Source organism: Thamnophis sirtalis, unplaced genomic scaffold (genome assembly GCF_051295495.1).
Source record: "Thamnophis sirtalis isolate CommonGarterSnake01/CBP01778 unplaced genomic scaffold, rThaSir2_p1.2 scaffold_1, whole genome shotgun sequence".
Lineage (NCBI taxonomy): Eukaryota > Metazoa > Chordata > Lepidosauria > Squamata > Natricidae > Thamnophis > Thamnophis sirtalis.
This window is the reverse complement of record NW_028261381.1, coordinates 174,277,345-174,290,878: the sequence shown is the minus strand read 5'-3', so window position 1 is coordinate 174,290,878 and position 13,534 is coordinate 174,277,345. Positions and strand designations below refer to the sequence as shown.

Below are 13,534 nucleotides of genomic sequence, written 5' to 3'. Positions count from 1 at the left end.
TAGGCAAGAGCAGAGTTTTCAGCCCTTTTTATCAGTCCTGGATGCTGAAGGCTATAAGTGTAAAGCCCAATCTTTCCGTGTATGTGTGTGTGTGTGTGTGTGTGTGTGAGAGAGAGAGAGAGAGAGAGAGAGAGATCTTTGTTTTCTCTTTCTCTCCATCTCCTCCCCCCTCTGTCCCCCCTCTCCTCCCCCTCCCTCTCTCTCCCCCTCTCTCTCCCTCTCCTCACGCTCCCTCTCTTTCCCTCTCTCTCTCCCTCTTTGATTCTCCATTTCTTTCTCTTTCTCCTCCCCTATCCATCTCTCCCCCCCTCCCTCCCTCTGTCTCTTTCATATGTATGCACACAGTTTATAAGATGTTTAATCTCTCTGCTTGGGTGTAAACATTAAGAAAATCTACATGGCTACAGGAAGCCAGTGTCAGTGTTCCAAACATCATGTAGAATTAAATCAGAGTCCAAGGCAGAGCTATCCTTAAAGTTCCAATTTAATAAGACAGACATGTTGGCAATGAACTGTGGAATCCCAAATCTGAAAACTTCCTGGGATTCCACCCAGTTGAAAGTTCATGATCTTATCCCCACACCCATAAATCCATCACATGGTCCAATCTTCTTCGGCCACGCTGGCATCTCCACCCAGCTGGTTCCGGTCAGGTGCAGAGACAAAAGATGACCTTGGGCTTCTAGAAAGGAATGACAACAACACATTCCACAATTCTACTCCTTTCTATTCCCCCTCCCAACTACTACATTAATGAAACAGCATAATGAAATAATAGAGAGTGTGGCAGGCCAAAAATCCTAAAAGGAATAGAACTGCAGGCCTGATAGCCAGCTAGTGTCACCAGGGGATGTATTACTTGGAACCTTGATATTTTGTTTAAAAAAACGATTGTCGCCTCTTCTTTGATAACCTAATCTTCCTGGCAAAGAAGGTTAATGATTCTCCCAGTTTCCAACTCTTTCTACTTTGTGAGAAGTATCATGGGATGTTTCTATAGATGTAGCCAAGGGTGGACTCACCTGTTTCCAACCGGTTTTCCTATCCTTGCGATACCCCAAGCAGAGCTATATGGATCCATTGCACTCACTGGTGGACTCCGCCTGCTGACTTTATCCATCAGTAATGGTTTTCCCTTACCTTTGCTACTGGGAGCGCACGTGTGTGCTCACTTTGCTCATGGCACTTCTGCGCATGCGCAGTGTCCATGATGACGTCTGGGCGGGTGGGTGGAGCCTCCCGCCGCTACCGGTTCACTTGAATTGGGGCGAACCAGCAGAATATCACCTCTGCTTTGTATGTATGTATGTATGTATGTATCAATCTATCTATCATCTATCTATCTATCTATCTATCTATCTATCTATCTATCTATCTATCTATCTATGTATCTATGTATCTATGTATCTATGTATCTATGTATCTATGTATCTATGTATCTATGTATCTATGTATCTATTTATCTATGTGCATTTGCTTTTTGGCTTCTTTATTACATTTTTGAACCACCCATCTCCTTAAAGAGGGATTCTGGGCAGTCCTCAATAAAATGTTAAACTATAAAAACAGTACATATAAAAATTTAGAAATTAATAGTTAATTTGGCCTCTTAAGTCATCTTGCCTTCAGTTTAGAGAGAGTGAAATGCTTTGTCTGAAGCAGGCAAGGCCCCGTCTGATATAGGAACCTCTTTGTGATCCACCTTTCACAGCTGGGGCAAATTTTAAAAACATGTTCCTTGCATGCCCGATAACCTTTGAGATTATTGGCAACTTCATTTTTGTTGGTCAAGGGGATTGCGGGTATTTCTTGAGACCTGGTGATCCTTAACTCTTGTTCCCCCCCCCCCCCCCTTCGTTTTGTAGGATTTTTTCCTGGGAGTTCTCAAGGATGCGATGCCTTCCTGCGACACAAGATGACCCTCATTTCACCGTCCATCTTGAAAAAATACAGCATCCCTTTTGACCGGGTAGGTACACAGGCTGTTTGCAGGAACCCTTCTGCCCAGCCTTCAAACGTCCCTCTCTCCAAGGGAGGAGCAGGAAAGAAAAAGACACGGAAGCTTCTGGGACACGGGGGTCAGGCTGCAATAGAAACAGGGACCACTGCAGTAGTCCTTGACTTAACGCCCACAATAGGGACCGGAATATTTGATGTTAAGTGGTTTGGTTGTTAAGCGAGACATTGTGTGATTGCACGTGGCTTTACCACCTTTTCACCAGAGTCGTTAAGCAAATGACATGGTTGATAACCGAATCACGTGGTTTCCCCAATGACTGTTTGTTGGAAGCTGGCTGGAAGGTTGCAAATGGTGATCACCTTGCAAGTTGAAACCCACAAGTCTTCCAAGGTTGGACAGCCATGGACTAAATCAGGGGTCCACAAACTACGGCCGATGGGACAGATATGTGCAATGAACGCTTGTGTTGCTGCAGAGAGTCTCCCTCTTTGGGGTCTTTTTCTGCGGGTCGGAGGGGGGCAGAAATTCCAACTTGGGGTCTGCTTCAGTGGGGGGCTTTGGGCGAAGGCTGGAGGGAAGCACTGCTGGTGGCAAAGAGCCTTGTTCCAGTGGGACTACATCATGGCCTGGAACTGGCTGACTATCTTAGTCCGCTGAGCCTCCAGACACCGGAACCTGGCCTTGCACTCCCGCAGATCTTCCCTCTGCTTGGAAAGCCCATGCTCCTAGTCCTCAGTGAGGAGCTTCTGCTGAGCCTCCTTTTCGGTCAGATCCAATTTGAACTGAGCCGTTTTGCCAACTCTTTCTCCTGGTGGCTGCTTAGCTCCAGCAACGGCTTCCCGTTGGGGCCCTAAGGAGCCCAGCTGGTGAGGGTCGGCTCAAGGTTGATGCAGTCTTCCATCCTTCTGAGATTGGCAAAACGAGGACCCAGATTGTTGGAGGCAAAAGGCTGACTTTGTAAACCACTGAAGAGAGGGCGGTAAAGCACTTGGAAGCAGTCCATAAGAATAAGCGCTGTTGCTATCCGTCTCCTCTCACCCTCATCTCACTGAGAACTAAGTTTCAAGCTTTGGCAATGAGACCTACATGCGGTGCTAAATATAACTGCATCTCCAGGTACACATTTCTACATCTTGACTTTGTTATTGTAAACCAAACCTTATGCTTGGGAGGGTGAAAAAAAAACCCTCTATGTATGTAAAAGCACATCCTGCACCAGGAGCTTTCAGGCTCGCTCAACTACCTGAATAATGAACTTCCCATCCCAGTTTTGCAGATATGCAAATGGCGGCTTGGTTCAACCCCCAAGCCTCCAGCTGGGCGAGCAGATGGAGTGCGGGGAAACTCTGGTTTGGAGGGCTCAGCGCAGGCTGTTCGTACAGGTGGCTCGGGAAGAGATCCGGCATCTGAATTAAACCGTTGCGATTACAAGCGGTGGGTTTTTTCCCCCCTGCATAACTCAATCGGGTCACCCTGCTTTCTGATTTCACCTTACATCCATGGGTTAATTGTCAGTGTCGGAGGAACATATTTGCATGGCAGAATAAGGCGAAAAGGGCAGAGGAGGGAGACAAAGCACATGTGCTCAGCGCAGCCCTTTTTATTGTTCAAAAAAAGAGAATATTCATAGCTCCATTGAATGAGGGGTCCTGGATGCTCTTGAGTTGGGTGGTTTCCTTGTAGATGTTTTCATTACCCAACTAGGTAATGTCATCAATGCTAGGAGAGAGGGGTTTGTACAGAAGAGGAATATGGGGTCCTAGGTGCTCTCCAGTGGTGGGTTTCAAATTTTTTTAGAACCTCCTCTGTAGGTGTGGCCTGCTTTGTGGGAGTGGCTTTCTGGCCATGTGACCGGGTGCGAGTGGCTTGCCAGCCATGTATGTGACTGGGTGGGCGTGGTCAACTTGTAAAATGTGGTGAAACTCACTTAACAACGCTCTTGCTTAGCAACCAAAATGTTGGCTCAGAAACACTGGCATTTGAAGCACACAAGTCTTAAAGCTGTCAAGTTACAAGACCCTCACACCCCTAACCCTTTAGAAAAAAACCTCCAGGGGTGTTCAAACCTGACAGCTTTAAGACTTGTGGACTCCAACTCCCAGAATTCCTCCTCCAGTCATGTTGGCTCAGGAACTCTGGCACTGAAGTGTGCAATTCTTAAAGCTGTCAAGTTACAAGACCCTCGCACCCCTAACCCTTTAGAAAAAAACCCTCAGGGGTGTTCAAACTTGACAGCTTTAAGACTTGTGGACTTCAACTCCCAGAATTCCTCCTCTCGCTTTTCATCTTGATGATGTGCGGATGGACGGGGGGGGAGGGAGCTGGAACCGGTTCTAAATGGCACGGTAGATTTGTGGAACCTCTTCTAGAGAAGAGGTTAGAACTGGCAGGAACCCACCCCTGGTGCTCTCTCTGAGCTTGGTTGTTTTCTTGGAGGCATTTCATGACCCAACTAGGTAACAACATCAGTGCTAGAAGGCAGTGGGATTTAGTCTTTGTTTATATATTAATGGTTGCCCTGTCAATGTTGTGGCAAGCTTTTCTTGGTGGTTCCTTGAGTAGGCTGCTGTTTACTATTTACTATTGTTTGTCTGAGTTGGTAGTTCCTTGATTGGAGTGTTGTTTATTGATTGATTGTTGATCTACTATAGTGATAGTTAACCTTTTCAGCACCGAGTGCTGAAATTGGAGCACACACCGGAAGCCAGAAGAGAATTGGTATGCGTAGCGGCCAGCTGCTATCTTTTGGGTTCTGTCACACGCATGCGCACCGGCCACCTGGTCTTCGCGCCAACTATGAGTTCTAGTCTTGTGCTAAGCATGAAAGGCAGCTGGGTGACTTTGGGCCAATTACCAGGAGACAGTGAGTTCTAGTCCCACCTTAGACATGAAAGCTGGCTAGGTGACTTTGGACCAGTCCCCACTCTCTTAGCCCAACTCATCTCACAGCGTTGTTGTGGCAAAAAGAGGAGGAAAGTCTATTATGTGTATTTGTTACCTTGGATTATTTATAAAGAATAATAAAGCAGGATATATATAAATAAGTTACCCAATCCTAAAAAATACCAAATATTCCTTCTTCTTTTTTGTAACATTCATTCCTTTCTGGGGAAAAGCACTCCAGAGGGAAGGCTCCATGCTGCTTCTCAATTGAAGGCAGCCCTTACCTCTGCGTAAGGCCCATCCTGCCCAGCCAGTGGGCCCTGTAGTCCAAAAGCATCTGGAGAGCAAATGGTATCCCAGCAAGGATCTGCCCGCCATGATGGGGGACGGGGGGGATAAGGAGGGGTCTGATCACGGCGCCTTGACAGATGGATGTTATTTTTCTCATGGCGTCTAGAGCCATATAGTTTAATATATAAAAAAAACCTTACATTGACCTGATAGCAAATCAACGGCTAATGCAGTGCTTTCAGCAGCTGCCTTATTTAAAAGTAGACTGGAAGATGAAGGACATCGAATGGCTGTTTAAAAAAGAAAAAAAGAAACAGCCAGAAATCATTCTGTCTCCATGCTAAAGCTGTCGAGGAGGAAAAACCCTTTTAGTCCCCGATGCTCTAAAGCATTTCCGAATGGTTTTCTCATATGCCTAATTCCCCCTTTGTCTCCCATGCCTCCCTTTCAGCCTGTCCTTCCACTCTCCTTAAAATACAGGGAAAAAAAGAAAGATGTTTTTTTTGTGTGTCCTCTGAGTCAATGGCATTAAGCAGTCTTGAAAGGAGGACCCTTCACAGCAGGGAAGAATATGAAAATAAGATTCCTTCGATTCTCCAGAAAAGGGGGCTCAATTTTCTCCGTTAGGGGCTTTTCTGTAGGGATGCTTTTTTTTTTTTTCCTGACACCAGATTCGTTACAGGAAGTCAATTTTGGTCAGCTGCAACATGTGAGGAAAATCAGGCCAAAAAAAAAAAAAGAGTCCCTTTTTTGACTCCGTCACAGAATTCACTTGAAAATGAAACGTGGAGAAGCAGGTTTAGAAGGTTGGTAAATCCTGACCCTTTTCAGTGGAGGAAAAGCAGACGTTAATTTATTATTTACTTAGAACATTTATAGGGACTCAGTGGCTAAGACTGGGCTTGTCGATCAGAAAAGTCGGCAGTTCAGCCGTTCAAATCCCTAGTACTGCGTAATGAAGTGAGTTCCCATTATTCGTCCCAGCTTCTGCCAACCTAGCAGTTCTAAAGCATGTAAAAATGCAAGTAGAAAAAATAGAGACCACCTTTGGTGGGAAGGTAACAGCGTTCTGTGCGTCTTCGGCATTTAGTCATGCCGGCCACATGACCATGGAGACGTCTTCGGACAGCGCTGGCTCTTTGGCTTTGAAACAGAGATGAACACGGCCCCCTAGAGTCATATTTGCCTGGGGAACCTGTTGTGGCCCGGCAGGAGCATTGGAGCTGCCGCCAGACTCCGACAGCGAGGGGGTCTTATGAGTTGGCCCTGGAGGAAGTGGAGAACCCTGGACAGGGTGCCGACTCCAAGCAGGGTGAGGAGAGTCTGGTTGGCCACCAGGTGGCGGCGGAGCCTTGGATCAGAGGGAGTGTTCAGGAAAACACTTGTGAGTTGTTTCGGGATGCACGCTGTCAAAGGGCTACTCGGCGGAAGGAACAACTGCGTAATTGAAGGAGATGATTTTGCTTAGCTGATGCTGATTAAGATCCTCTCCTGATTATAAAAGAGACTGTTTGTGCCACGCCCTGTTTGCAGGAGTCAACGTTCACAATTCAGAGAAACCAACTTGGAGAAGTGCGTTGCTGGGAGAGCTCGTTTGCATGGTTCCACCACAAAAGCGCGTAGGACAAAATCGCGCTCGACAAAAGCGCGCTGTGACGTCATCACAGCGCGACGAAAAAGTTCGAAAAATGTAAAAATAAAGCGAAAACCTTACCCTAAGCCCCCCAAACCTAACCCTAAACCTAACCCTAAACCTAACTCTTAACCTAACCCTAAACCTAACCCTAAACCTAACCGTTAAAGTAACGAAAAACCTAACGCTAACCCTTAACCTAACCCTAACGCTAACGCTAACGCTCTAAAGCTAACCCTAACCCTTAACCTAACCCTAACCCTTACCTTTATGTGAATCGGCTTGCTTTAATTTAATTTTTATTAATTTTTATTTGAATTTTTCGATCTTTTTCGTCGCGCTGTGATGACGTCAAAGGCGCGATTTTGTCGATCGCGCTTTTGCCGTCCGCGCTTTTGACGGGTCACGCGTTTGCATTGCCTAGGTTTGTAAGACTTGTTGCCAGAGTGCTTATCTCTTTGTTTATTTTGGGCTTGCAGCCAACGAGAGTCTGGGCTGATTAAAAGTATTCTTATTTATGTTTGCTTGTGGCTTTCGTTCCTGGACGGAGAAGGGTGGTCAGAACAGGAACCTATACCTTTAAGAACATTTATATGGCTGCCCAACTCAATCATGGTGACTTGGTTTAACAGAAACCAAATCCAGCTATAAACCTCCACAACCCTCGTGACAACACAGGTAGTCCTCGACAACCTCAATCAAGCCCAAAATTCCTGTTGCTAAGCGAGACAGTTGTTAAGTGAATTCTGCCCCATTTTACCCCCTTTCTTGTCACCATCGTTAAATGAATCGCTGCAATGTTAAGTGAGTCTGGCTTCTTCCCCATTGACTTTGCTTGCCGGAAGGTCGCAAAAAGTGATCACATGACCTCCCGGGACATTGCAACTTCCTTAAATATGAGCCAGTTGTTCTGACCGAGGCTTCCCAAGAGCATGAAGCAAACTCCTTGTTCCAGCTAAAACCGCTTTTATTAATTGACTGTGAATTCTGCTCATTCACCTCTGACAAAGTCTTTCAGGGGAGGATTTATGGTCACAGATCTTATCTGGCTTGGAGAGCTGCCAGGCCGATCTCTGCAGAACTTGGCAAGGAATCTCAGAGAGTCACAAACCAATTAAGCGAACTGATTGTCTCTCCTGCAAACTCCACTCCCCTTTTGCTCCTCTTTTATTTCCTCTGGGAATGGCCATTCACTGTCCACCTGTGGCCTGACTCCCAAGTCGACCCCTTTTGTTTAGCTGTTCCCTTCATCTAGCAACTCTGCACATGCACACATTGGGAACAGGCTCCAATTGTTCTTCTGCCTCACTGATATCTGATTCTGAAGGCAGCTGCTAACTGTCAAATGGCTCTGGCCCCCTCTCTGCCTCCGACAGAGAGCCCTCATCAGAGCCTTCCCCAGACTCCAGGACTGGCCCATCTTCCTCCCCAACCTGTCTGAATCTGCTTCCATCTCTGCTGGCCATGGGTAGGCCACAACACCAGTTGCCACACATCCAAATTTGAATCACGTGATCGTGAGGACGCTGAAACGGTTGTGTGAAAAATGGTCCTGAGTCATTTTTTTCAGTACCATTGTAACTTGGAACAGTCACTAAATGAACTGTTGTAAGTCAAGAACTACCCATAGTCAAACAACCACTTGAGGGCCTGTGTGTAACCCTAGGGTCCTCAGGCTCATTGGCAAAACCTTATCTTCAGGTCCTTTAAATTATCAAGGTGAGGTCAATCATCTCTGCAGGGTTGATGTTCCCTGCAGAGGGAGAGAGAGCCACCACAGAGGAGGCCTAAAGACAGGGGACCCATAATCTTATTTTCAATCTTATCTCCATGGGAATGATGTTCTACGGAGGGAGCCGCCACAGAGAAGGCCCTTTTTCTTGGTGCTGCCTAGTGCAGCGATCACCAACTGTTGTTCTAGTGGGACTGCATCATGGCCTGCAACTGGCTGGTACCTAGCCTTGAACTCCTGCAGGTCTTCCCTCTGCTTGGAAAGCCTAAAGTCCTCAGTGAGGTGCTTCTGCTGGGCCTCCTTCTTGGTCGGATCCAATTTGAACTGAGCCAGCTGTTTTGCCAAATCTTTCTCATGGGGGCTGCTTAGCTCCAGCAACTGCTTCCTGTTAAAGCCCTAAGGAGCCCAGGTAGGGAGGCGAGGAGTGGCTGGGAGGGGAGAGGCGAGTAGAGGCAGGCGAGGCGCCCCTTGACATTGAGTTGGCCACGTCCACCCAGTCACATGACCACCTACCCACGCCCACCCAGCCGGTCATTAGACAGATCATATTAGTGGTCTGCGGAATTTTAAATTATGAATTTAGTGGTCCCTGAGGTTGGTGACCCCTGGCCTAGTGGAGCTCCTTAAGGCAGGGGACCCATAACATCTTATTTCCAATCTTATCTCCATAGGGATGATGTTCTACGGGAGGGAGCCACCACAGAGAAGGCCCTTCTTGGTGCTGCCAGGTAGACCGCCTTAAGACAGGGGGTCCATAACATCTCCTGCCTCCCCGCTCTGGTGGGTCAGGTAGATGTAACTGTGAAGAAACGGTCCTTCAAATCACCTGACTCCAAGCCACGTAGGGCTTTAAAGGTGACACCCATCCCCTTGAGCTGGACCTAGAAGCAAATTGTTAGCCAGCCCCACAAGAGATGGGCCACGAGTGCAAATCTAGACGTGGACCGAACAACGCAGGCTGTCACCTTTTGTGAACCAATGGGAGATTCTCCTTAGCGGGGGTCTCGCATCGTTTATGAAAAATACACACTTCGGCCTTAGGAAGCTAAATTGAAGCAGGAGCCAATTTTAGGATCACCTTCCAGTCAGAGAAGATTAAGGCTGCCCCACTTTTTATCTTAGCTCACCAAATGCCATCCAGGAAATCCATTGGTAGAAATTCCTGGCGAGCTTCAAACAGGACAAATACCTGGGCATTTATAAATCTGTTGAAGAATATTTACTTCTCCAAAGAACCCGGTTCATCAGTCCAGCTTTTTTAATAATTAAAAATGTGTATTTCTGTAACCGCCTATTGATTTCTCCATGTAGCCTATGAAGCCTTTGCAGAAGTCAGTAAGTTTGGGGCCTTTCTTTGTGAGGGGCAGCGGGTGTGGCCTTTAGTTATTGCTGGTCTCTCCATCAGCTGGAATGTTTTTCTCATTTCTTTGCTGTTGTTGACAGTAGTGGCTTTAGAATGGATCCGTTCTTGGACTCGAGATGAAGATAACCATTGGTGTTGATTGCCTGACAGTGGTGTGACTCAGGGGTGTCCAACCTACCTTAAGACTTTTGGACTTTTGGAATTCCCCTGGGAATTGAAGTCCACAAGTCTTAAAGTAGCCAAGATTGGACACCCCACTCTAATACATAGTATTGTGGCCCGCCAGTAGAGCTGGCATTAGATTTGGACAGTGAGGAGGTTGGGAAGAAGATGGGCCTGGAGTCTGGGGAAGGCTCTGATGAGGGCTCTGTGTCAGAGGCAGAGAGGGGGCCAGGGCCTTCTGACAGTTATCAGCTGCCTTTGGAGTCAGACATCAGTGAGGCAGAAGAACAACTGGAGCCTGTTCCCAGTGGGCGCATGCATAGAGTTGCCAGAGGAAGGCAACAGTTGGGAGTAAAGCCACAGGTGGACGATGAATGGCTCCTCCCAGAGGAAATAAAAGAGGAGCGAAAGGGGAGTGGAGTTTGCAGGAGACAATTAGTTTGCTTAATTGGTTCGTGACTCCTTGCCAAGTTCTGCAGATCTCGGCCTGGCAGCTCTCCAAGCCAGATAAGGTCTGTGACCATAAATCCTCCCTTAAAAGACTTTGCTGGATGTGAATGAGCAGAATTCACAGTCAATTAATAAAAGAGGTTTTTGTCGGGACCAGGAGTTGGCTTCAGGCTCTTGGGAAGCCTCGGTCAGAATAAGGCCGTGGGGAGGCAACACTCCTGTGGGCCCCATTTTGGGCCTAGTAAGCCTTCCTACGGCGTCCTGGGACCAAAAACAGACCGCATGCACATCAGACACCCGAAAATCAGCCAGCCGGTGGAAGGCGCGCGTGCATGCACGATGGAGCAGAGAAGGCTGCATATCACCTGTGCCATAGGTTCTCCATCACGGCTCTACAAATTCATCGACTGGCTTTAGTTTTTCATCATTGCAAAGATACTGATACTGTAATCTTCAGATCCGTTGGCCTTCTTTCCTCATAAAGTCTTGTGTTGCTATAAAATCATTCAGGTTGTCATCCAACAAATGGCATTGTCGGTATCCAAGCACACACAACACTTTCCTAGATCACACGTCTTTAATGTCATATACAATGTGTCTTATATATTTATCCATCAATGCATAAGAGTTGTGTATGTATATGTAAGTAGTCCTTGACAAACGACTACAATTGAACCCAAAATTCCTGTTGCTAAGCAAGACAGTTGCTAAGTGAGTTTTGATCCAGTTTACAGCCTTTCTTGCCACATTTGTTAAGTGACTTATTGCAGTTGGTAAGCTGGTAACACAGTTGTTAAGCAAATCCGGCTTTTCCATTGACTCTGTCAGAAGGTCATAAAAGGGGATCACGTGAGCCCAGGACACTGCAACCGTCATAAATAGGTTGCCAAGTGCCAAGTATTCTAATTTTGATCAGGTGACTATGGGGATGCTACCAAAGGTCGTAACTGTGAAAAATGGTCATAAGTTCCTGTTTCCAATGCCATTATAATTTTGAACTAAGCAAATAGTTGTAAGCTGAGGACTCCCTTGCTTGTAGATAAATTGAGCAAGCATTAGCTCAAAGGTATTCCCCACTTTTGCAAGGGAATTTTGAAAATCAACCCTTCCTTCCTTCCTTCCTTCCTTCCTTCCTTCCTTCCTTCCTTCCTTCCTTCCTTCCTTCCTTCCTTCCTTCCTTCCTTCCTTCCTTCCTTCCTATGTTATGCTAACTTTGCATGTCCTCCACTTCAGTCTACAGAACTTAATGAGAAATTTGTTTATTCTCAAAAATGTCTCCAAAGCTAAATATTTTAAACCTTGCTTGCCTAGTATCATAATAAATAAGAATCCCATTTTCCCATATATTTCCAATTCAGTGACATTTACAGTGATGAGAAAAATGGTCTTCCACTCTCAAATGATTTGTGAATTTACTGTTGTCGTAAATGGCGTCTTGGTTTTTGACATCCTTTCTCCGTCACCTCCTTCTGGGGATATTTATCTTGGTCTCCTCTTTGGTATTTTAGATTTAGACTCCTCCCACAGGTAAATCCAAATGAAGAGAGAGGGAAATGTTTGGGAGAAAGAGAGGAGTGTATAAAGAAACCTAAAAGAAGAGTGTATTGATGTACAGGACTTTATCTGTGATAGGAGCTGTAATGCTTCTCTACTTTTGATCGTCTTTTCCCATAGATAAATTTTGAATTTGCTGCAGCTCAGTTCTAGGAAGAGCTTGTTAGTCGCATTTGGAGTGTGCATGCCTTGGATTTCACTCAAAGCACTAGCAGCGGAGATAAATTCATTCTTTTTGGCTATGATAAGGAAGCTGGAAATCAAAGCTTTCAGAAAGCTGCCCGTTTCTCTTCTTTTTAACATTGGGTTGATAGTCCCCTGCCTGCTCCTCTCCCTTAGCTCCCTTCAGTGCATACCTTAGTCAATCCTCGGCTTCATATGTCGGTGAATCCAAAGAGGTTTATGTGGACTTGGGTGGAGAGTTGGAAGGGACCTTGGAGGTCTTCTAGTCCAACCACCTGCTTAGGCAGGAAACCATACACCACTTCAGACCAACAGTGGTCCAATCTCTTCTTATAAACTTCCAGTGTTGGAGCATTTACAACTTCGGGAGGCAAGTTGTTCCACTTGTTAATTGTTCTCACTGTCAGGAAATTTCTCCTTAATTCCAGGTTGCTCCTCTTCTTGATTAGTTTCCATCTGTTGCTACTTGTCCTGCCTTCAGGTGCTTTGGAGAATAGATTGACCCATTCTTCTTTGTTGCAACCCCTCAAATACTGGAATATTACTATGATGTCACCCCTAGTCCTTCTCTTCTGAACTTTTACAGAATAGCAGAGTTGGAAGGGACCTTGGAGGTCTTCTAGTCCAACCCCCTGCCTAGGCAGGAAACCTTATACCGTTTCAGCCAAATGGCTATCCAACATCTTCTTAAAGACTTCCAGTGTTGGGGCATTCACAACTGCTGGAGTCAACTTGTTCCACTGATTAATTGGACTCACTGTCAGGAAATTTCTCCTCAGTGTTAGGTTGTTTCTCTCCTAATGGTAACTGAATTTGTTACTCGGGGATTGACCTCTCCGCAGTCTTTTTTCCTAACAATTTAAAATGGGGCTTGCATTTTTACAGTGAAGTTGTGGGAGGACCAGTAGTCAGTTCTAGCCGCCTGCAAAAGATTTCCCGCGCTTGCTTTGCTGAACACGGGGGGACTGACGGTATTGAGCGGACCAGCCGGCGCCTAGGAGGTCCTAGGAGATCAGCTGTGCCGTGTAAGCTCCTGCCGCCGTCCCCACGCCCGTGCTAAGTAGATTTTCTGAGGCCCCTCAGCTTCCGGAGCCTGTGACAGAAATCACTGCGCGGCAGTTAGAAACCACGTGCACAGCCGCGCACCTTAGAGGGAACATTGGCTGCTTAGCTCCAGTAACTGTTTCCTGTTGGGGTCCTAAGGAACCCGCACGGACAGGCAAGGAGTGGCTGGGAGGGGAGGGGCGAGTAGAGGCCGGCCTGGCGCCCCTTGACATGAGTGACATCAAGTTGACCATGCCCACCCAGTCACATGACTCCCTA

General features: G+C 46.6%; 1 protein-coding gene across 1 annotated transcript in view; it reads left to right on the top strand.

Annotated features, from left to right (window-relative positions):
* Positions 1 to 13,534, top strand: part of KDM4B (lysine demethylase 4B) — a 214,400-nt gene that overhangs the window by 86,763 nt on the left and 114,103 nt on the right. Inside the window, exon 8 of the mRNA XM_087703333.1 lies at positions 1,866 to 1,969. Coding sequence (XP_087559459.1) covers positions 1,866 to 1,969 — 104 coding nt within the window. The remainder of the gene's footprint in view (positions 1 to 1,865; positions 1,970 to 13,534) is intronic.